Raw genomic sequence first — 25,416 nt, forward strand, 5'->3', positions numbered from 1 at the left:
TGAGCAAAACAGAAAAATTTTATTGAGGAATATAATTTCAGTAGACTAGGTGGGAAGCTAGTTAACAGACCGATAAGCAGAAAATGGGATAGAGAAATGGGATTAGTAAGTGTGGACAGCTTCTTTAGGAAGCGTGGCAGGGTGGGGGTTGGGGGGGAGGGCTTGAAATGGGATGCAATTGGAAGAAGCAGTAAGATCAAACCAAAGTGTTTTTTTGGTTACAAAAATGTCGCTGAATAAGTTATTCTGGCTTGACAGGCAAGGGATGAAAGTGACAGAGTTGTCTTCCCTTCCTCTTAACTGCTTCCTAGGAAGGTGAAATAATTGACTCAGACTATCATCAGTGGAGTCAGAAGTAAATAATCCTTAGGTCTACTGAAACTATTTAATGACCAAACCTTCTGATTGTGTATATACAGAAAAAGTCATGCCTTTCTGCACGTTATTCTCTTCTGGTTTAAGGTGTTGATTGTTGGTGTGACTGGCATTTTACTTGGAAAGATATGACTTCATAATATTTCCTGTTCTTCAGACCATTTGATCCACTAAGATCTGAAAGGAATTCAGAGAGAGAAATTTTTAGCATGAATACTTTGAATATGTTCTTTTTGTAACTTTTAATTATCTAACCACCACTATCTGAAGATATTTCTCATGATATTAAGGAACCAACCACTATATAAATTAAGAAGACTCTTGAAAGCCCCTTGGACAGCAAGGAGCTCACACCAGTCAGGCCTAGAGGAAGTCAGCCCTGACCTCACTGGAAGGACTGTTGCTGTGGCTCTGGTACTCTGGCCTCCTGACGCCAAGGGCTGACTCACTGGGAACAGCCCTGATGCTGGGAAAGAGTGACGGCAGGGGAAGGGGGTGATAGAAGTGAGAGGGTTGAATGGCATCACCAACTCGATGGACATGAGTTTGAGCAAACTCTGGGAGATAGTGAAGGACAGGGAAGCCTGGCAGACTGCAGTCCATGGGCTTGCAGAGAGTTGGACACGACTGAGCAACTGAACAACAAATATAAATTAAATGTGTCACAGCATGTTCATTGTAGCTCAGTAAAGCTAGGGTGAGGGAGAAGAGGTTTCCCTGCTTCTCCACCCCCAGAAAGTATCTCAGGTGATCCTTTTTTACATCTGTGAAGTATGATGTCACATTACAAAGGGAACTTCTACTGAAATGGTGATCACAGACAGTGAGAATGTAGGTTGGTGAAAAAGGAAGAGCTTAAGATTTGTAAGGACCCAGAAGATTGACTTATGGTGGTTATTAGAAAAAAATGTTCTTAAGAGACTTACTAGGCTTTCGCCTTATGTAGACAATTAAAAGGTAAAATATAAGATTTCTTTTAATTTTGTAGTGATGTCTTAGAAATATCAACTGACCAGATAATTTGAAGCTAGGAGTTACATCTTGGTATTTAACTTGGCTCCCGATTTATTTCTGAGAGCACGTGACCACTCTTGGTTGATTTACTGCTGCCGTTAGTCTCTGTGTAGTGTGACGGGGGGCACTGTGCTTCTGCAGTAAGGCACCGAATTCCAAACGGATTGCCAAGTCAAGATACAGTTGTTTGGTGCTAGCTTCTCAGAAACAGACACACAAAAGAAAGCCCTGATAGAGGGGAGTTAGGCTGTTTGATTAACTTTCTTAAAAGGGAACATACTACCTTGAGATGTAGTACACTTCTGGCAGTTATGCTTTATTGCAGGGAGATGAGATATTGTGAAATTCAGCTTGTTTCGAAGGCAGAAAGGGAGAAAGTGTCTCTAGCCTAATTGCATCAGTGGGTAAACAAGGGCAAAAGCACAGCTGCATAGTGATCCAATCGTGACTAGGGTTTCTCCCCCTTACTTTCCAGTTTCATGTTCTTTTGACCTTCATATTAAATGAAACTTGTGCTCTGTTTAAATTTTGAATTTTTTTTTCCTTATTCCAGACCTTAGTCTATTAATACACTCTAGTAAATAGAAGGTTTACCTGAAAATATACAGAAGCCTAACTGCTGTAGTTTGCCTTTAGAACATTTCAGCTTAGAAGAATGTGTCTTGTTTACTTTTTGCTTGCTAAGAGTGTATAACTGGCAGAAGTTCTTTAGCTCCGCTGCCCACATGGTCTGGACAAAAGAACCGGTAGTCTGTTCGAGAGGAACAAAAGAGAAGCAAAGAAAATAATTTTCCTTTGGCTGGAAGACACCAGTGCAGCCTTGGTCTCTGAGGTTTGGACACCAACTGAAGTAGGGGGAATCAATGGGAAGTAGTGTGTGCTCTGAGGAAGGAGGCATTCCGGCTGGGGGTTGGATCGCATGGCATGCAGAATAAAGGTTCCTGTTGGTCCGTGGTATTTCAGCCTCATGTTCCCAGTTGGAATTTAAGTGAGAAATACTCGGGCATTTTTCTCGTTTAGTGTTTCTGAGGAATCTTGTGTTCTTTCTGCTCAGTGGACTTTTTTGTTCTTTATTTTAAAAGAAGGGAGCCTCTTGACTCTAAAGGGGATAATCCAGCAAGATAAAGGTGCAAAAAATGAGATCTGACTGAACTGTGAAGCTTTTTATTCTAATTTGTCTCGTTTTAGGAAAGTCAGGAAGTCTTGTTCGGGAATAAGATAAGCCCAAGGAACTTGTGTTTTGAGGGGAAAGGCAGGTTTATGGTCTTTCTCTGAGTGGTATATGAGGGGTGGGGAACTCGAAGAGCTGTGTACTAAGGTGAGTTGGGTTGACCTACTTTTAAGTCACTTCTGCACTGCTACTAAGTCACTTCAGTCGTGTCCGACTCTGTGCGACCCCATAGACGGCAGCCCACCAGCCTCCGCCGTCCCTGGGATTCTCCAGTCAAGAACATAAGTGGGTTGCCATTTCCTTCTCCAGTGCATGAAAGTGAAAAGTGAAAGAATTGTCACTCAGTCGCGTCCGACTCTTCGAGACCCCATCTACTGCAGCCTACCAGGCTCCTCCGTCCATGGGATTTTCCAGGCAAGAGTACTGGAGTGGGTTGCCATTGCCTTCTCTGAAGTCACTTCTGTACCTGTGCTAAAACCAAACTGGAATCTTGGAAAAAACCTTGAATTAGTACTTGTCAGTAGGTTCTCTATAAAGAATCCTATCCTTTTGCTTATTTTAGTATTCCCAGAATAGATAATGAATTTTTAAATCAAATTATTCCCCAAGGGAAGATTGCTGTAAATTGCTATAGTGTGCTGCAATTTTTTTTTTTAATCAGTGAAGGGAAGATAGTTTTATAATAGTAACTGTGATTGATTAGATGCCTGTTGTGTTTCAGAAATTATACTCAGCACTTTATGAACAAGATTTCATTTAATCTTCTCAGCAGTTGTGATAATTAAGATTCGGATTGGGACTTGCTCATAGCACACTTGGAGAAGATTGTATTGTGTACCAGTCTTTGAATAGTCATTAGTAGCATTTGATCCATTTTCTTGTTTGATTTTATGTCCCAACTCCTAGCATAGTCCCTGGCACGTGGTAGGAATATATGTCTGACTTCAGTGATACATACTTCTCCTTAATGCCAAGCTGCCTTTCCAATAAAGAGTGCTCTTCTTCAGTGTCCAGCACTTTGGGAGTATCTCCTGGTTTTCCTTCTTTATCTCTGGTCTTCCATTTTGTTCCTTTGTGTGTATAGGCTCTCTTCTTTCTGCTCGTCTCTTGAGTGTTGATGTTCCTCCGGGCTCTGTTTTAAGGGCTCTTTTATTCTCTGTCTATACTTCCCGCGGGCAGTATTTGTTTTCTTGGCGTCATTTGTCATACACACGAGGAAGACGCCCAAATCAGGGGCTCCAGCTGAGCTTTTCCTTCTGAGCTTCAGTTCCGTTCATTTTGTGCATTTATTCATTTGTGAATTCATTTGGCAAATGTGTTGAAGGTCAGGTTTGTACCATCTATACAAAGTAGAGCAGTGGAAAATATAAACAAGATTTCAATTCTCATGGCATTTGTGATGTAGGGAATAGGCAAACAATCGAGGTTACAGACTGTAGTGCAGTAAGTCGTGCAGTGTGGAAGGGAGTGACTAGAGAAGGGCTCTTTGAGGAGACGGTGTTTGAGATGAAATTAGAGGCAAAGACGTGTGTGTTGAGGGAAGAAAGGGGAATAAAGGGAAGTGAGGCAGTTCTCTAGCGCAAAGATTCTGAAAGCAGAGAACTTGGCCAAATAAGGGAGAGCACTAGATAAAGGAAGAAAAACAGTCAGTATCGTGGAGGAACTTTTTGGCTGTGATAAGGAGTTCGATTTCATTTTAAAATTCAATAGAAAGCCTTTCAAGGGTTAAAATAGGGAGTAATATGATCTGATTTATATTTTAGAAAGATTACTTACAGCATGGGGGCTAGGTAATAGAAGTGGATATATGGCAACCATCGAGAAAAATAATGATGCTTCCAATATGCTGGTTAACAGTGGAGTTGAAAAGAGGTGGACAGAGTTGTGCTATATCTTGGTTTTTGAAAGTGGACTTCAGAGGATTTGGTGATGGATTGAATGTGGGAAACAGTGCTGGTTGCCTGCTTCATGTCTCTTCTGGGATCTGTCCTAGTCACTCGGTGTTTAATATGGTCAAAAATGAGTTCGTCTTCCCCGCCCCTTTCCCCAAACCTACTTCTTTCCCAGTCTTTTCTTATTAAGGGTCACCCCCTGTGTACCCAGTTACTTATGATGGAAGATGAGGCTGTATTGTCAGTTTCTAATCTTTCCCCCGTCACACCCTCACCCCCTAACCAATAGAAGCCATTGACCCTGCTTACTAAACATCTCTCAGATAGTGAGTATTTGAGTGCATGCCTCCATCCCCAGCATTGCACCTGAGTTCTGACAGCAGACTTCTAATGGGTCTCCTTGCGTCCTTTATCACGCCCCTTCTAATCCATTCTGGGTGTGCGTGCATGTATGCATGCTGTGTCGCTTCAGTCGTGTCCAACTCTCTGTGACCCCGTGGGCTGGAGCCCACCAGGCTCCTCTGTCCATGGGATTCTTCAGGCAAGGATACTAGAGTGGGCTTCCATGGCCTCCTCCAGGGATTGTGGCTGTTCAGACAGATTTAATTAAGGCTTCCCTCTGCCAAAGGTTCTTTACTGGCTCCCTCAGGATAAAGTTAAAACTGCCCTAGCATAATCTGTAGATTTTTTTTTATGACCTGGCCTCGGCTTACCTTTTTACCTCATCTTTGCTATCCACCAGCCACTCTAAATTACTATTTTTTTCCTCTCTCAGTCATGAGGAGTCATGCTGTGGCTATTTTTGCATTGATTTCCCTCCCCTTTCCTAATCCTGTCACCACTCATTCTCCAGTTTCTATTTCCAAGAAACAAGCAAATGTATACAAACTTCCTGAATGTCCTTTGGGTCTCAGCTTTGATGTCATTTCTCCAGAGAAATTTGGTGGCCCACCAGCTCTAAGCCAGTTGCCCTTCTTTGGTGTTCTCTCAGCACCGTGTACTACCTACCATCCACCAGGCCACTGTCTCAGAATTTTGAATTGCCCTTGTGTTCCACTAGACTGTGGGCTTAATGAGGGCAGGGGTGAAATCTTCCATGTTCACCATTATACTTCCACCTTCTAGATTCTTAATATACATTTCTTGAAGGTAATCTGTGGTAAGAAATGTATATATTAATAGAACATTCATAGCATTTTGGGCTGTGATAATTTATTCTGCCTACTGACAGTTTTATGGAAAGAATATTCAATATATATGTGATTCATAAATAGACTGATACCTCAGGCTAAATGACAAAGTGGTCAGTACCCCGAATAATAATATTCTCTGAAATGGCCCTCAGACATTTTCACAGGACCCCAGCAATCCTTGTGTAACACAGAAGTCAAGAAATTTTCTTCTCCAGACCTAGAATCATCTGTGTTCTTCCAAGGAGCCCTGGTTCCTTTAGTGAAAAATAACATTTAGGGACCATTCTGAGCACTAAGTATGCTCATTGCTTCTGTCTTGTGCCAGTATGACAACTAAAAACAGTTTAATATTTCTTTGTAGTTCTTTTGATCTTTAAGGTACAAAGTACAGTAAGAATATATTTTAAACTCATTTGGAATAATTTTGGGCTTCCGTGGTGGCACAGATGGTAAAGAATCTGCCTGCAGTTTAGGAGACCTGAGTTTCATCCCTCGGTCGGGAAGATCCCCTGGAGAAGGGAATGGTAGCCCACTCCAGTATCCTTGCCTGGAGAATCCCATGGACAGAGGAACCTGGTAGGTTATATAGTCCATGGGGTGGCAAAGAGTAGGACATGAATTTTTAAGTTTTTATTTTCTTCTTTTACTTTTTCAAAATTTTCTGTTTACTTACCAACTTGATACTGTTGGGCTTGTTTCATTTCACTTTTTACATTTAGAGGGTTTTTTCCCCCATTCTGATTGAATTTGATTTTATAATAGCATAAAACATTTACATGGTTCCAAAGTCAAATCTGCAAAGCAGGGTACATTCAGAAAAGTCTAGCTTTTTAACTGCTCCCACACCCACTTCAAGCTCTGCCTTTCCTGTATCTCTTTTGCCTGTGCGCCACATAAATCTTTGTAAACTGTCTCTCGTGGTCTCAGTCATGCCATACAGTCTTCAGTTGCTCCCTCTGTACTACAAATGAAGCTCATATCCCTCAGCTTATTGGTTAAGTCCTCTCATGACATAGGACAATTAACCTAACTTCATTAGCCAGTGAGCCTAGGGTTCAGCCAGACTGAATCGTTCATTGTTTCCTGTACAGGCTCCGTCTTTGTTCCCTCTTGCTTTTCACTCAGGTTTTTCTTATGGCCCCCGGATCACTTTATCTTCCCTTTCCTTTTCCTGCTCACCCCCAATCTCCTTATCCAAGTCTTAACTATTCTTTAAGCCAGGATCAGCTGCTTCCCTCCTATCAAAGCTTTCCTCTACCATTCCCTAGGGCTTCAGTCTTCTTGCCTGGAAAATCCCATATGGACAGAGAAGCCTGGAGGGCTGCAGTCCCTGAGACAGGACTTAAGGACTGAACAACAGCTACCATTCTCACATTCCTTACTGTGGACATGTTGATTTCTGAGAGTATTGTGGTTGGGGACAATTAGAGTTAAGGATTAAAGTCCTCAGAGATGCGCAGATTTTGATCACTTGTGTTCTGGTAGAATCACGTTGACAAAAACCTCAGAACACACACATCTTCTTAACTGACTCATCTCCTCTCCCGCAGGCAGTGCCTGTGATGCTCCTGTTGTTGTCCACATCTCTTCATTTTTGTTAGAGTGCTTAGGAGGCCAGAAATTTAGTTTTAACCTAATTATAGTCCGTCTTTTTAGTCAAGTGTACAATTTGCAATTGCATGTTGATTTTACTGTGTAGTGTCCGTGAACCCAAATTCAGAGTGTGTTCCCCGTAGGTGTGGGAAATTTTGCACACTCTCTGGAGATAATCTCCAAATTGATAGATTGTAGAATTAAAATCTATAGCTTAGGAGCATTTTGATAGTGTTTAAAGTATTATGTCAAACCTATGTTCTTAATACCTCAGTAAGTACAGATGCAGTTTTCATTTTTCTGCTCTTTCATTTAATTGGACCTCAGATAATCACAGAATCCCTTGGAGCCCCCAAATAGTTAACAACCTCAGGCAAAATTGTTTGCTTGCCAAGGACAGAATGTTTCCCTTTAACAATATAAGGGAAATGAAAGTTCCATTTTGCATCAAAAATGCAGTGGAGGATGGGTCTGTTTGAATTCATGACACACGTCATAAAATCAGAAGGTAAAGAGTGTGTTGGCTAAAATAATCCTTTGGTAATTATCACGTTAAAGAAAGACCTTTAACTGCTAAAGGAAAAGATAGGCAACATATTCTTTGTTGCTTGATTCAGGCAGAGTTTGTAATTAATAATAAAAAAAGCATTTAAAAAATAAACTGTGCACTTTTGTTCCCCCTCTGTAATTCAGCATAGCTTACGTGCCATAATTGTTCTTGGTTTATCTTTACTCCTGGTCAAGAGTAAATATGTCAACCTTTACATCATTTCCAAACATCAGTGTAAGAACCTAAGTGAATGAGGTCTAACCTAGATCGCTTTATAGAAGAATCATATTTGGAGGGGGGTGTGAGGTATTTCAAAGAAGAGAAGACAAAATCCCCAGCTCTTACCCTTCCTTCTCCTGGTCCTCATCCATTACTGTTTGCTTGGCCTTCCTCCCTACTAGACCGTGAACTCTGTGAGGTCAGAAATGAGTCTGACTTCTTTCTCTGGATATCCCCAGTGAATACAGGAATGAATCAGGAGTCTAACCCTTGCCATGTGGACAAGCTTCTGTTTAGCCTCAGGCAAGTCATAGTACAGCTCTTTATGCCTATATTCAGAAGGATTAAAGAGAAAAGTCATAGTCTCTCAGAGATGGAAGAGACCTTAACGAGTACATAATCCAAACCCATATTTTGTGGATGGAAAAACCCTGACAGCCTGGCTTGCCTCGATGTGAGAACAGAAATCCTTTGAACTAAGTGAATAGCCGTGTTATATATTATCCTGATTTTCTCTTGTGGGATGGATTAATTTCATTTGGGACTATGGTGTAAAGCCTTAAACCAGATCCATTTTCCTTTGCCAACTTAGTCTTCAAATCTTATTCTTGAGTCAGAAAAAGAATGGATGGTTTAAGTTTCTCATGGCGGAGGACAATAGGAGGGAAAAAGAAACATCCATTCAGTAGGATTTATGGTAAATCAAAACAAAATGCCTGGAGATCTAGTTGCTGAAATCATTTACATCTCAGGAGGCACCTCTCACTAAACTTTTTCTTAAAATAATGAACTCACGGGCACATTAAGATCCTGATGTCTAAATACCTGGGCATTTTAAAAATGATCTTCAGAAGTTGTTTGGATTAGGGACTTAAAATTTTTACTTTATAGTGAAATATCTTTAAACTGTATTGTGAGGAAGAGCTGTATCTTGCCATCTATTATAACACACCTCAAGCAAAGTGAAATAATTATTTATTCTTCGGATTAGGGAGTGATTATTTGCTTTTCAAAAGAAGGCTTCACTTTAAGAAAACATCTGAAAGAAGTGCTGATATGTGCTACGACAAGAATGAACCTTAAAAATGTTTTAAGTTTAAAAAGCCAGTTACAAAAGGCCACATATTGTGTGATCCCATGTATATGAAATATATAGAATAGGCAAGTCTGTAGAGACAGAAAGTAGATTAGTGGTTACATAGGATCAGCAGGGATGGGGTAATAGGAGGGTGATGGCTAAGGGGTAGGGGGCCCCTTTTTGAGGGGAGGAAGATGTTCTAAGATTGATGGTGGTAATGGGTGCACACATCTATGAATATACAAAAAATCATTGAATTATATACTTTAAATGGGTGAACCATAATGGTGTGTGAATTATATCTCAAAAGTGATTTTTAAAAAGCATTTATCATAAGGATTGTTTAGTGAGCATTGTTGTATCATCTGAAGAACCATTTGATTTTTTGAGAATAATGGCTAGCATTTGTTGACTGCTTATTATGTGCCAGGCATTGCGCTAAATATTTGAAAATCTACATCTTACATTAAGCATTGGTTTCCATCCAGCTTTTCAGCAGCACAGTCATCTCTGTATTCTCCATGCATACTAGCACAAAGCCTTCCAGATGCCGTAAACTCAAAATATTTGGATGAATGACAATGTATGTGAACTGATGAATGAATGAATTTAGTGCTCCAGCTTGGCCTCCCAGGACATCAGGGCACTGATCTCTCCTTTTCTTTTTATCAGTCTAGTCTCAGACCTAGCAAGCAGTTTTAGCTCACACAGCGGTTAATAGTTGTATCAAGTGGAAGATTATTCTGACTGGGTTTTGCCACTTCCACAGAAGTAAGAAAAGAGGAGGCAGAGTGGGGCTTTTATTGCATTGTCCTCCTTCCTTTTGGTCCTTATTATTATTGTTTTTTTCTTTTGGTCCTTATTTTGAGTGGCCGGCAACCCATCTCTAGCTTTCAGTCTCTGTATTTACTCCTGGAGGGAGCGGTTAATCTCCCTGCAGGTCTTTTTTTTTTTTTTTTTTTTTTAATTTTTTTTATTTGTTTCCATTTATTTTTATTAGTTGGAGGCTAATTACTTTACAATATTGTAGTGGTTTTTGCCATGCATTGACATGAATCAGCCATGGATTTACATGTGTTCCCCATCCTGAACCCCCCTCCCACCTCCCTGCAGGTCTTTTAAGGAGAACACTAGCCCAAACAAATTTGGCTTCAGGTATGCCTGAATCAGAGTCCAAGAAAGTGCCCTTCAGAATCTTCTACACAGGTGATATTTCTTTTCTTTTCACTTAGAAATGAGACCCCTAAACTCTTACAGTGAGGGTCGCAATTTCTTCATACTTTTTGACAATTAAATTAGGACAGTTAGTTAGATGCTGACTTAAAACACAAATAATATAGTTCAGCTCTGCCACCCAGAACCCTCTGGAATCCTGATGACCTGGAATCTGGACCAAGAGTGCTCTAACACTGTAACATCTATATTCCTTTGAATTCTGGGCCAACTAGAAGACGCCTTGCTCCACAGCCTGTGCTGATAATTATTGAATTATGAGATATCATAGTCTTGTTCATTGTGTGTGTGTGAGCCCAGTCATGTCCAGCTCTTTGCTACCCCATGGACTGTAGCCTGCCAGGCTCCTCTGTCCATGGAATTTCCCAGGCAAGAATACAGGGGTGGGTTGCCATTTCCTACTTCAGGGGATCTTCTAGACCCAGGGATTGAACCCACATCTGTTGCGTTTCCTGCGTTGACAGGCAGATTCTTTACCACTAGCACCACCCGGGAAGCCAAAATGAAACTTTTATAATGATACATAAAACTTAGCCTTGCAAACTAAATTCAGGATTTATCTTAATTCCCTATGAGCTGAGATCACGAATAACAGATTAGCTTACTTGTCATATTAAAACATCTTTATGTTTTTTTCTGAAACAATGAGGATATCCTGGATTTTTTTGTTCTTTAAAGAGATCAAAACAAAACTAAATACCTTGCACCTATCTTAAGCTGCCTGGAACCCTCGATCTCTTTTCCATTCTCTTTCCTCTAGTCATTGTTGGCTAGAAGGATTTTATATTTAATACTTATACTATGACCATATTTGCATTTCTATAACAACCCAATGAGCTCCTTGCCAACAAGGAAACTAAGGTTTAGAGAAATACGTACTAAATTTACCTTAAAAAAAATTAATTACCCTACTTGTTCAAAATACACCACAGAGGAATCTGGGTAAAAAATGAAGCACATTTCCCAACTCTGGCAAAACTGTTCAAGAATAAAAGGTCTCTGGGAGGAGGTTCTCAAATACCAAATATGAATAATTTAAGCTCTGATGCTATATTAAAAACTCCCAAAGAAGAGCCAGTCCATACTTACAGTTAATGGTATTGATAGGATGGGGATAAATGACTTACAGCCACGTGTTAAAGTGTTGGTTGCTCAGTCGTGTCCAGCTCTTTGAGCCCACCAGGCTCCTCTGTCCATGGGATTTTTCAGGCAAGAATACTGGAGTGAGTTTCCATTTCCTGCTCCAGGGGATCTTCCCGACCCAGGAATTGAACCCACATCTGCTGCATTGGTAGGTGGATTCTGTACAACTGAAACAGATTACTGAGATTGCTAAATTTTACTAGCCTTTGGAAAGAATCGTGGTTTATAAGCCAGTTCTAAAAGCTTAAGGAAAAAACTTTGATTTTTGGATTTGCAGTTTAATGTGAATTGACTGTTATAGAGTCTAAAATAAAATCTTCTAAATAGAAAGTATTATACACAAAAACTTAAAGAAAGGACAAGGAGAACATAGAACATCGATGGTTTACCTGGTAACACTGAGTTATAGTTTGGACTGCACTCCCTGGTATCCAAAGCAAAATATTAAATATGGGAATTTTAATCTTGGGTCCCTGAATTTCTTAGGATTACATGTAAATCTGTATGTGTCCACAAGTTTTTCTGGAGGAAGAATTTTCATCAAATTCTCAAAAGGGTATGTGATCCAAAAAAGACTGAACCATTTTATTACATTTTTAAAAACAGAGTGGGTAACTGAGGAGCCTCTATAAATTCATTTTTAAGAATCCTTTTGCAACCTGCATTAATAGAACTTGTGTTTAGGGTTAAATTTATGTTTTAGATTGGTCTTCAAGTATATGGGGATTACCTTTTTACTGAATGCCTTTTATTGTGCCTAGGAGAAAAAAAAAACTCTTAACACATTAATTCATTTCATTCTCACAGCATTTATGCCCAGTAAATAATCCTGTTTTACTGACGAGAACACTGAAACTCAGGTTCAAAAAGCTTACCCAAGCTTACAGAGCCAAGTGAGAGAGTAAGGAGGTGCTCTTCCTGCTCCCCCATCCCATCCTCTCCAGCTGAGCGCCCTTGATGCCCTGGCCGTTGCACGGGTGCTGGTGCCGTGGTGTCGACCACACACTTGCCCCGTGCCCCGCGCTCTCAAAGAGAAGACCAGGGGAATAGTATATACCGACTAGTAAAACTCGTGAGGATGTAAGTACTTCAGATGTTCCCTATATTAGTCCATTTTCTCTTGTGAGAGTGCTGGGAATGCTTCATTGAATTTCCTTAGTCTTCCAGTGTCCTCATGGAAAAAACATCTATTCTACACATATACAAGTAGCAGTGAGTGTAATCATAACCATCTCCTTATCCTCCAGTTTATTCGTGGAATCGCTTTAGGACCAGGTTTTCTAACAGTTGAGATTATACAGTAATCAACAGTCTACAGTATTATAAAAAATTAAAACAATTTTTAAAGCCACAGGTATATTCATGAAATCTTCTCTAAGAATACTTTATTTCTTTTCCTCCCTTTCAGGGATTTAAAAATTAGATAAAAGGAAAAGAGGTTCAGCCATGTCTTCCTCTTTGGGTAGCAGAGACATGCTTTGTACTGCTGAAATGGAGAGAGAGAGGCCAATGCCCTCAGGATCCAGAATGTCTAGCAACGCTGCCCTAGAGGCCGCCCAGCACAGGTGTAGGCAAGGCCAGCGCGGCCTCCCTTCAGGGCATCTGCTCTGAGCGGGGAGGATTCTCGTGGCAACAGCTACACTTAGAGAACGGTGAAGCCGCTCTCGGAAGCATCTTTTGTACTGTGGCTGAGAAGCTGTTGGTGTTAACTCTGATTATGAGCCCCCAAGAGAAGGTGTGGAGTTGGTGCAGGACATGACAACAAGATGTTTTATAATCTCATCATACAAACCAAAGAGAAGAGTGAGTCTCGAGAAATGTGAGCGTGTTTGAAACTGTGGGACGTGTTTTTTCTCGGTTTTGTTTTGTTTTTTTAATGTACTCTTGAATAGAAGAATTTCCCTACTGGATCGGTGTCTCTAGCACTCATAGCTGGTACTTGGAAATCTAGTTTAATTCGATTTAGCACATGCCAGTGACATGTTTGTTTTCTAAGAAATTTTGTTCTCTTCATATTGTGGGAAGTCTCGAAGGTTCTTGATGTGCTCTTTAATGGTTACCCAAAATTATCACGTATATATTGGCTGGAAACACCTGGGTTCAGAGCTCTTCTCCTTTACCTGTCAGTGCTCTTGAGCAAGTTTCTCATCCTCTCAGCTTCATCTTTGAGTTGAAGATGGTGGTTGTCACAACTTCATACTAAGGTTGTTATGAGATTATATTAAATATGGTGTAAAACTCTCGTTATATACTGAGATTACATACTGCGTGCTGTTTTAAATGTTTTTAAGAAAGGAGTGAAGATAACTGGGTTGTTTCAACTTAAAAATACTTGATTTTCTAAAATCTTCTACAGCAAACCAGCCTCACTGCCCCCCCTTCTCCTTCTTCCACTGAAGTTGGTGGAAGCACTCTCTCTGCTTGGTACAAGTGGTAGTACACTTGTAATTACTAGGTGAAATTAGGATTTTAAACATCTTACCAGCAATGTAAGCATACATTTTGCATTTGAATTTGGTACACGGAACACAATATTAATCAGATTTGCTCTAGAGATTCGGATAATTTCAAAGAAACTCTTTTAAAATCATACTCTGGTGTCAGTAGAATGTTTCATTAGATGCTGTTATGACTGTAATTGTTTTCCTTTAAAACAAATGGAACTTGGCAGTTGAAACCTACCAGAAAAACTCTGATTTGGGTTTTATGAAACAGTGGAGGTATTTTTTAAAGCCTGAATTTTAAATAAATTAATCAGTAGCAACCAGGTTGTGAGTTTTAAGTTCTTCTTTGAGTTTAGAAACTGAACTCAGAAATGCCTTTCACCTTCCACTGTCTTAGTTTCTGAAGCTATGATCAAGATCATTTTTCTCTATCAGGGCATTTTGCAGACCATGTAGCCTGTTTGCCAGTTTTTATACACTGAGTGAAACATACATACAATAGATTTTTTTGGTCTGCTCCCTATAGTAAAAAAGTAAATATATCTAACTCAGTGCCTATCACAACATCTGGCTCAGAGTAGGTATTTTATAATTATATTCTTGAAATGTATGATTGGGAGAGATTTCCACAAAAGGAACTCAGAGAAAGCTTCATGGGAGCATTGGCTTTGAGCTTTTAATGACTCTTAGATGTAGAAGGGCATTCCAGGGTGAGAGAGTTTCAGGAGGCAAGGCCCAGTAGTGATGGATACTGTGTGAATGTTACACGTGCTTACAGACCATCCCAGTTCTTCTGAACTGCTGTCACAATGTGATCCTAAAGACACTGGAACAAAAAGGAAGCTAGACAGGCAGATGGGTAGAGTAAAGTGAAGCATCTCCCTTGGGATTTGGTTTGTCATTTGATGCAGGCCAGCCCGTGAGAGCGTCAAAGACAGGCTGAATAGCACGGGGAAGCGAGCGGCTTACCCTCGCTGCGCCTTAACTTCCTCTTCATTGAAAATGGAGCCAGTGAGTAAGTAGAGTGCCAGGTGCTTTGTGGGTTAAATGAAGTAATATATATGAAGAGCCTAGTACTTAAAAGGTCACTATTCTTCTGGTGGTTATCCATAGTAGTAGTTGTGATAAAAATAGTACTACATTGGGATGTAAAGACATTTCGTCATCCAAAAAAATTGATGGTGCATTACAACATAACAGCTTTGTGAGTGTTTCTAGTTCACATGTCAATCACACATACTTCACAGTGCCATTTGTGTAATGTAAATACAACTTTGTTTTTATTTCGTGATAAAATATTTTACTCTGAATACTTTATGTAACATGTAGAGGAGTAGCTGCATATTCCAGAGATTCACCATAATAAATAGCATGAAGTACAGATGACACTTTTCTACAGAAGTCTTTTATTGGAATGTTTAATTCTTTTTTTAATCCCTTATCCCAGCCTTCCTAGAATTCTCTACTGCTCACAAAGTTCAAGTTTGTGCAAACTGAGAGAAAATCTTTCTAAGAGAATTGATTCAGCCAACAATTTTATCATAAGAGGCTTCAGAGATGAGGAAACGGGCTTAGTAAGACTTGTCTACACAGGTTATTGGTGCCAAATTGGGTATTCAGTCTACATTTTCTTCTTTCCTTGACTCTTGATTGCTTTCTTTGGTATATCCCATTTTGTCTATAATCAAGTACATCTATGCAATAAATCTGTATAGATCTTAAGAGTTGGGGTAGCTGAGAACACAAGTCCTGTTAGAAATGTTTAATCAAGTTTTAACAGCTTTTCAACAAACTTTAACAGTTGTTTTTTTTTTTTAATATAATCCACATATTATACCCTTCACCCATGGAAGTTTATAATTGCACAGCTTTTACTTTATTCAGTTTCACATCTGTCACCGTAATTAATTGTAGAACATTTTCATTACCCCAGAAAGAAATCCCACACATCCTAGCCATTACTGCCAATCTTATCATTCCCCTCAGCCCTAGGCAAGCACTAATCTAGTTTCTGTCTCTGTGATTTGAATGTTCTGGACATTTTATGTAAATCAAATCATAAAATATATGATCCTTTGTGACTGACTTCTTTAACTTAGCATTCTGTTTTCAAGATTATACTGTATGTTATTTATCAGTATTTCCTTATTATTGCCAGGTAATATTCAGTTATATGAATATCACATTTTATATATCGTTCATCAGTTGATGGACATTTAAGTTGCTTCTCCTTTTTTCATGAATAATGCTGTTATGAATGTCTGGGTACAAGTTTTTCTGAGGACAGTTGTTTTTATTTCTCTTGGGCATGTACCTCTGAGTGGTTTGTTGAATCATATGGTAACTGTCTGTTTAATCGTTTGAGGAACTACCAAACTGTTGACCAAAGGGACTGTAGCATGTTACATCCCCACCAGCAGTCTGTGAGGGTTCCATTTTCTCGACATTCTCACCAATTCTAGTTACTATCTGTCTTTTTTATTACATTCATCCTAGCAAGGTGTGAAGTGGTATTTCATTGTGGTTTTGATTTGTATTCCCCTGAAGGCTAATGATGTCGAGCATCTTTTTATGTACACTTTGGCCATTTGTCAGTCTTTTGAGAAGTGTCTATTCAGGGCCTTTTGCCCATTTGGGTTTTCTTGCTAACATTTAGTTGTAATGGTTCTTTATATATTCTATGTACAAGTCCCTTATAAAGCTTATGAGCTGCCAGAAGTTTTTCCCCTTTCTGTGGGTTGTCTTTTCATGTTCTTAATGGTGCACTTTGAAGTTTGTTGTGGCTGTTTTATCTGTTTTTTCTTTTATGGCTTATGGTTTTGGTGTCACATCTAAGAAACCATTGACTACATCCAAGGTCGTGAAGATTTACACCCATAGTTTTAGGTCTTACATTTAGATTCTTGATTCATTTTGAGTTAATCTTTTTTTTTTTTTTTTTTTGAGATAATCTTTTATATTTTGTGAGGAAGAGTCCAACCTCATTCTTTTGCATGTTGATAGCTGCTTGTGTTGGTATCATTTGTTGAAAAGACTATGAGTCTTCTTGGCAAAGGAAATTATTCTTAAGCATTGCTTTACGAAGAGAGATGTAAATGACAGAAATGAAAGAATTTTGATCTGGCTTCTAGGTAAATCATGTGAAGAGTGTGAGGTCAAAATATTTAGATAAGAGAGTCCTTTCCCCATGGCAGACAGTTGGAAACCAAAAGATGAGACATTTGGTCAGGAGAAATTACAATATTGGAAATAGAGAGTAGGTTGTAGTGTTAGAAGTCTATCAAGAAATAACTAAATGATCTCAATTTCTTTTGCTGAAATAAGTCATGGAATCTTCAGTTTATTAGGATGAATGTATAGAGAAACTTTGAAAGTTTGAGTATGCAAAAGCTGCTGTAAACTTATAAGCTAAAGAAAGCCAATATAGAAATAATAAATGACAGAGATAAAGCATGAGAAATATAATTTATAATTTTATTTCCTCCAAATAAACACAGAAGCGCAGAAACAGAGGCAAATAACTGAATGGCAAAATAGTGGAAAGAATGTTAGGGAAGAGTCAGAATTCCTTGGTTCTAATCCTAACCCACCCCAGTTGTGTAATCTTGAATAAGTCAACCTTCAGAGTAGTCTCTAATATTTACTGAGGCCCTACCATATTCAGGAATTGTGCAAAGCTCAAGTTTCTTTTTTGTAGAATGGAGATTATGTCACATTAATTGCTTTGAAAACTTTTGTAAAGAGCCATTTTCAAGAAGAGATTATTCTTGAAATTTGGGGTTATTCACTGTAGCAGCAGTATCTGATAATATGTAGTCAGTGCTCAGAAATGTGTTCTGAAAGGTGTGCTGTATCCTTATTTTGATGAAGAAACTGATGTTCAGTGGTTATGAAAGTTGAACAGTCAGTAATCAGTAGAGTCAATTCTAATGTAGTTTGCTTGATTTCTTTATACCACCTTGACTTTGGCTTGAAAGATAGTATAATAGATCCTGGTGGGAGGGGGAGGAGGAGGAGGAGGGAATAGGGTAGCACCAATGAAATTTAATTTCTTAGACATGAAAGCTTAAGATGTAATTCCAAAGGAGTGATTAGTCCTGAGATTAGTGATCTCAGTGGTGAGGTGGAACAGAACCTCGTGTTAATAAGGTCAAAGGTAAATTCCATTTGACTAACTGGTAAGTCCCGGAAGAGCTAAATGTTCTGAAACACAGTCATACAAGAGTTTATCCATGTGTCTGCTGGAGTCCTGGACATTTTTCTTCAGGAGGCAGAGTGGGGACAGAGCAGCAGTGAGGTAATGATGTCTGAGTGGGGATCGGAGGTAAGTACCAGAGGGCAAAACAGTACCACAGCTTGTGGAGGTGGGCAGACTTTGCTTTGGACCATGAGGATGTCACTTCTTAGAATTTTTGGTTTTTTTACTTGAATTGATTTTCTCATGTTCATACCCTTTGAAGACCCTTCTTACCCCACTCGTAAAGTGCCTGTGATTCATTTCCAAATGTGAAACTAAGCAGATCCTGAGTGCTTCATAGCTCTGATCGTTCTACTCTTTCCACACTTCTTGTCCTTTCCCTGGTGGAGTTGAGAAATATTATTTGGATGTATAAGACTAATGAGGCGGGCACGGCCCCCCACTAAAGTGTTCTTGCCCGGAGAATCCCATGGACAGAGGAACTTGGAGGGGTGCAGTCCATGGGGTCGCAAAGAGTCGTACACTACTGAAGCAACTTAGCACCATCACAGATAAGACTAAAAAGAGTACAAGACCAGAAAAGAGCCCAAGAAGAGAAGAGAACAGCTTTTATTCGTTGATTTGTCCTGTGCTGTTATCTTCTTGGTGACAAGTACAGAGTTCGGGCTTTAGTTGTTAGCCTCTGCTGCTGCTAAATGAATAAGCAGCAGACGTGCTTCTCCCCGTTGCAGTGTGGCTGTTGGAGATGTCGTCAGCTGGCACGGGGGAAGCACAGAACTTTGAACTCACATTCTGATTTGCAAACTTTCAGTTTCTGCGTAGAAATCCGTGGCGGTTGGTGTCTGTGAGAATAGATCTGTGATGGAAATAGAAGTAGGAAAGGGAACTAACGTGCATGGGGCCCATGCTTTAGGTGAGGCGGCCTGAAGCGCTTGACGATGGAATGAGAGTCCCAGAAGTCGCAGAAGTCTGAGCTGTTTTCATCTATATTGCCTTGCATCTCAGAAACGGCAGAACTGGGATTCAGAAGACTTGGGAGACGTTTGAGGGAGAGCTGATGCTGTGCTGATTTTGGGTGTGCATGTGCGTGCTCATGTGTTCCGTGACTCTGGGAGACTCCCTTGATAGTCACACCTAACCCCACCACTCATCTGGAATCCATTCTTTTCATCAGAGTTTTGTCTTTTTGAGAATGCTAAAAGGATTGGGTCACTTCTGGTCTAGAGTAAAACTTCCGTAATATAAGGGAGACCACAGAATGGAGAGGATTGTCTACATTGTCTGTCCTATGTTTTTGTCTTGACGGAAATTCCATCTCCTGGTTCCTTTTTCTATTTATGATTTGTGTGTGTGTGTGTGTGTGTTCCCCTTATTTCAGGGAAAAATTTCTAACAGTACAGTTATATACATTCTTGGTGACCTAAAAAGAAATGGTAATGTGCCTTAGGTCTGCAGCAACCTCCGCCTTTTGGGTATTTGGGAGAAATGAGGTTTTTAAACCATCTCTTCAGTTTCAGCCTATGTCTAACACCAAAAATATTTTTTCAGAACATTCTCCCTTCCTTGTAAAGTCATAGACGTTTGGGGCTCCTCAGCTAGGTCACAGTGTCTAAATGACTGTGCCTCATTTAGAATAGAATCTGGACATTATTTATGATACAAAACAAAGTAACCAATAGTTCTTCAAATTTCCCACTTCCTGCTCATTTCCTCCAGACACAAAATAGGTTTGAGGAACAAAGTTTTCTCCTAATGTTCTGAGCTGCCTGTGTTTGGGATTCAGAGTATTTTGGGTGCTTATTGCTTAACTGGGCTGAAGATCACCTCATGTGACAGCATAGATCCCTTGTTTTGGAATTGCCATTACTTTCTAGAACAGCCACTCTGTACAGCAGCCAACATGCCCTGGGTCCTCTTGCTTCATATTACAGTGATCCTGCTTTGTCAGGGCAGAATTCAGCCTCACACGGCTGGAGCCAGTCTCTGCTGACCTCATGCCACAGTACAGCATGTTCAAGTCTGAGAGAAACCCGAGGGTTCTTCGGCATATTCCTCTTCCTCCTCCCTCACAAGCATGGAACCCTCGCTCTCCTCGGAAACCGTATGTTGTATATGTGTGTGTATCTGTCTTTTTTATTCCTCAAATCTCTTCCTTAATCTTATAATTCTATAGCTTTAAGTGGGGGTGGTTGCTGAGACAGACACAGGAAATGCTTTGAGCTGCTGAAACTTAGCATTTTTCAGCAGTAGATCTCAGCCCCGGGCATTTGCTGCTTTGGGACTGACGTGTGTGAGGTGGCAGTAATGGAGAGGTGTATTGTGTGTTTCCTAGTTGTTCATTTTACCCCTCCCTAGGTATTTAGGTAGAACACACAGAGTGTTCTTTGGCTGTGTGGGCATGCTCAGATGGTACCAGAGTGTCCCGTTCTGCCGTATGACAGGGCTGCTTCAGTGCAGAGTAAATGTCATCCTCACTCTCTCAGGCTACGTAGTTCTCCAAAAATAAGTGTTTGCTTCAGAGAACCAGAGTTTCCTTTTGCCTTTGGCAGCTTGGGGAAAGCTTGGGTTAAATTTGAAGATACCAGGCATGCATAACCAATAACAATTAGGATTAAAGCCATTTGAAATATTTCTCACATTAAAAAAACAAAAACAAAACGGTTCTTATTACTCAGCTACTTGTTTTTTGTGTATTTTTCCCAAAGATTTGGCAATTTTCTGAATTGTAAGGTGGTATGCACATATTTTGGTACTATGCCTCCGGATCAGTGGAGCAAGTCCCTGAGATTCAACTGGATGGGAGGGTGATCCAGCTTCACAGTGAATCCACCATTTTCACATCTCATCCACAGTCCCTGACTGTATACAAAATGTGGCTGACAGCTGTAGTTTATCATGATTTTTTGGTGTGTTGTGGGTTTATAAATAGTACATAGATCTTCTCTAAGAGATACATGCTGAAGCACACAGGTTCTGTGCAGTTTTACCTGATCCTAAAGCATTCTGTTTCTCGTGAGCCACTGTATTTAAGATCCAAATAGATTTTTCACTCTGAAGTTTGATGATAAGTCACTCTGCTATTATGGCTGATCACTTTAAATGCCAGCTTTATTAACAGATTTGTACTTCTGCTCTTCCCCCACCCCCTTTTTTTCCCTGTTGTTTGTTCTGTATCTTGGATTTTAAAACCCTGGCACATCTCTGTTTGTTCTGAGGTTATAAAAGGTCAGTTTCCTTATCTATGTTTTATTAAGAATGCAATCCCAGGTTGAATGGGGTGTTCAGAAGAAAAGAATTCATAGGCCAGCCCTGAAAGGACAGGGGGTGGAGACTGATAGTAAAACAGAAGTTAACTCCTTTTTCTCCATTATTGACAGTCCAAAAAGAGGAGGAAAATGTAAAACGTAATCTGAATATTTTTATGATGTTGTTTTGTCTATTTATTGCCTTAATCCATGAGTAGAGAAAAGCTTGCCAAAATCACTTAGTACCTGAGTGAATGATTTTAGATTAAACTTGCTTCTCTACCCGTGTCTCTCACTCACCCAAAGTATTCATCAAATCTGCGAAAGTGAAAGTCGCTCAGTTGTGTCCGACTCTTTGCGACCCCATGGACTATACAGTCCATGGAATTCTCCAGGCCAGAATACTGGAGTGGGTAGCCTTTCCATTCTCCAGGGGATCTTCCCAACCCAGGGATCGAACCCAGGTCTCCCGCATTGCAGGGGGATTCTTTACCAGCTGAGCCACAAGGATCCTCTCATTGAAACAATGATTAAAATGTTCAGAAAAGAGGTACTTGCTCTAGCTTCTGAAATTCTTCACATGACTCTCTGGATACATCAAACTGCTGTAGATAGGGGTTTATGTGTAACCTCTTTGCATGACGTTGCAACACACTTTATGAAAACTGCAGGATAAACATTTTAAAGGCACAAAACTCTAGAGGGGAAAACATATCTGATTCTAGGAAAGAATTGGAGAGTCTTAGGAAGTGGGATATGACAGAATGCATTGCTTATATGTTGAAGTTATGTTTGTGTTTTAAATATTACACAAGATAATATTCCCAGATGTTGACTTAAAGATGAATAATTTGCTTTTTCCTTCCTTAATGACCCTGCAACAACACACATCCATATAAATTGCCTTGATTTTCTGTACAGATGCCCAGAATTTGTGGTGATAATTATTTGGTTCTGTGCAGATGCTATCTGTGTCATTTAAACAGTTGTTATTTACACTGGACTGTAACTTTATTAAATGGTGGACTTTCAAATGGTAACACTCCCCTCCCATCTCAACTGCAGCTTGACCAACTCTCATCGTTTCGTGGGGCTCAGAGTGCTAATAAAGGTCAGACTCCCTAGGAACAGTGCCTATGGAACAATGCAAAGATCTGCCCACATTATTTTGTAATTGTGGGATTTCTTTGTAACTGACTTTGATTCGAAAGGAATAGCTAGAACGGTGATTTCCGCGGTGGATGAGAAGTGTACAGCATGGCAACAGAAGACTGGCAGTGCGCCGTCTCCCTACTCCCAGTGCTCAAAATGCTTTCCTTCTCCTCCGGAGAGTGTTTTACATCCCTTAAGACCGTGAGAAGAAAAACAGGTTGAGAACTCTGACTTAATGCTTAAGAACATTCGTCATTGATTATTTTAATTCAGGCCAGAAATTACTGTATGCCAGAATTCCAGTATATCCTATCTGAAACAGAGGGTGGTGTAGACTGATCATTTGTTCACTGAACAAACAGTTGTTGGAGAATCTGCTTTCTCTCAGAGTTTGGGAGTTGAGATGGCTCTCTGCCCTCATGCAGCTTCCATTCTAGTTGGGGAAGATAACGACAAGTAATAAGGCTAATAAGTAAATGAGGCATATGTTGGAGAGGTATGGGCTGTAGTCCCAGTCCTGCCAGAACCAGATGGGAACTTGGGGATTCAGTTAACATGCCAGAGCTTTTATTCCTCACTTGTAAAATAAGGCTACTTCACAAGACAGCTTCTCAAGATCGTTAGATTTTAGGACGTTTCAGAATATATGTGTATAGACATGTATAGATTGGTTTTAAAAATAAAGTGACACGTTTTCCTGTGACTCTCAGAAATGGTCAGAGACACTGGTCTCAAACTTATTTTACTGTTTCTAGGCAGTTAATAGAGCTAAAAAGCAATTTCTTAACTGATTATTACTCAGTTACAAACTACTCATAGAAGATCAATGAAGGCGTTTACTGGACTTAAACTTGTACTACTAGTACAGAGGAAAATCTGGATTTAGACAAAGTTTTGTAACGCTGGATAGAGTAATTATTTACTTTCAAAAGCATTCATTCTAAATTCCTTTATATAGTCACTTTTAAGTGTAACATATTTCAAATAATAAATATTATTCTATATTAAATCCTTAATTTGCACATTATTTTGCTGGAACAAAATCTTCCTTAAGTGAGAGTGACGTATCTTAATTTACATGAGGTTGATCTCTGTGGCCTGGGCTTCCCAGGTGGCTCAGTGGTAAAGAATCCTCCTGCCAATGCAGGAGACGCAGGTTCCATCCCTGGGTCAGGAAGATCCCCCGGAAAAGGGAATGGCAACCGCCTCCAGTATTCTTGCCTGGAAAATTACATGGAAGAGGATCATGGCCGTGTCTAGTCCATGGGCTTGCAAAGAGTTGGACATGACTCAATGACTGAACATGAGCACGAATCTCTGTGGCCTACAAATTAATAAATTGGAATTTGAACTTAAAAAAAAGTACAGTGAAATGAGTATAACCATATGGTGTATATATGTACTCTAAACATTTTACTTGATCCAAAGTTGCTAAAACACTAACAGTCTTAAGATAAAAACTTAAGTGTTCAGTAAATGCCTCCATTTTTTATTAATGTTAAAATTAAGGGTACAGAAATATTTTCTGACTGCTATTAATTCTTTGAAAAATAGACAAATTTTCAGTCTCCTTAGCATTGAATTGTTACTATTCCAGACCAGTGGTTAGGCATAAGTAAATAAATACTTTGTAAAAGAAGCCCATAGGAAAAAAATTTTAAAAAAAAAGAAGAAGCCCATAGGGAAGGCACTAAACAGATTTTCTAAGTTTGATTATCCCTGGACTAAGCTCATTTCCTTTTTTAACAGGCTTACTATAGTAGTAGAGATGTTCTGAAGACAGGATATCTAGATTTCAGCAGTACATTCAACAGAGTTCTTCATGGTATCTTTTGAGGGGAGGAAATTATAATTGATTCTTCATAACTGAGTCAGTGAATGAAAGAGGGAAGATTACTAACTTGGATAAACACCATCCTGGAACACGGTCTCTGATGGATTGCTGCAGAGTGCTTCCGGTCCTCTTCAACCTCTTCATTAATCCGTCACTAATGACATTGCTATGCTTAGTCAGGGTTGAAGATGTCAAGCAGCTGAAAAGAGTAATTAAAATTTTGAGCTGTAAAGTTGGAATTCAGTGGTATTCTCAGATGTAAAGCAGAAGTCACCACATTATATGATTCAGCTGTACCACATTTATGTGATTTATGGAAAGGTCAGCTGTTCTTAACACCATTTTCAATTATAGAGAAAACAAACCAAAGAACTGCATTAGATGCTGTGAGTAGGTTCTCTGGCAGTCTCTTAACTCAAAGTAATTTAGATCCTCTAGCAAAAAGGAAGTCTTTACCTAGTGGGATCTTAATTAACCTAAATCAGACAAAGCTCTTGTTACATTACAATACATTTTAAGAATTAGGTTGTCTTCGTCATTCTTTAAAATTAAAATTCTGGAAAAGAAGCATTATTAATATTACCCTAACATTAGGATGTTATAACAGAAACATTGTTGTTGATATAATTATAACATAAAACACCCTGAGAGAAAACAGAGTTCCTAGTAGTTGAAAAGAATACAAGAGGTGCCTGACAATATTCTCATCTCAATTTTGTTTACAAAAAGCCACCAAAAGAACATTTGTTATCAATTGGTCATGAGCAAATTTGTTTCATTAAAGTTTTCCCCTTAATATGCAAGACAAAGCACTAAGTTACTAGGAATTTTAATTAGGACTTTTCCTTTCCTACTCCCTAGATTAAAGGGCTGCAAATTCTATAATACCATATAAAGCCTTCAGTTCAGTTCAGTCGCTCAGTCATGTCCGACTCTTTGTGACCCCATGGACTGCAGCATGCCAAGCTTCCCTGTCCATCACCAACTCCTGGAGCTTGCTCAAACTCATGTCCATCGAGTCGGTGATGCCATCCAACCATCTCATCCTCTGTTGTCCCCTTCTCCTGCCTTCAATCTTTCCC

General features: G+C 39.6%; 1 protein-coding gene across 15 annotated transcripts in view; it reads left to right on the forward strand.

Annotated features, from left to right (window-relative positions):
* Positions 1 to 25,416, forward strand: part of TMCC1 (transmembrane and coiled-coil domain family 1) — a 152,260-nt gene that overhangs the window by 87,348 nt on the left and 39,496 nt on the right. Inside the window, exon 1 of one of the 15 annotated variants that reach the window (XM_043886988.1) lies at positions 20,005 to 20,204. The exons of the other annotated variants lie outside the window; for them this stretch is intronic. Within the exon in view, the coding sequence (XP_043742923.1) occupies positions 20,178 to 20,204 (27 nt within the window). The 5' untranslated portion in view covers positions 20,005 to 20,177. Of the gene's footprint in view, positions 1 to 20,004; positions 20,205 to 25,416 lie in introns of those variants that run through there. 15 annotated transcript variants of the gene reach the window in all.

Source organism: Cervus elaphus, chromosome 24 (assembly GCF_910594005.1).
Source record: "Cervus elaphus chromosome 24, mCerEla1.1, whole genome shotgun sequence".
Lineage (NCBI taxonomy): Eukaryota > Metazoa > Chordata > Mammalia > Artiodactyla > Cervidae > Cervus > Cervus elaphus.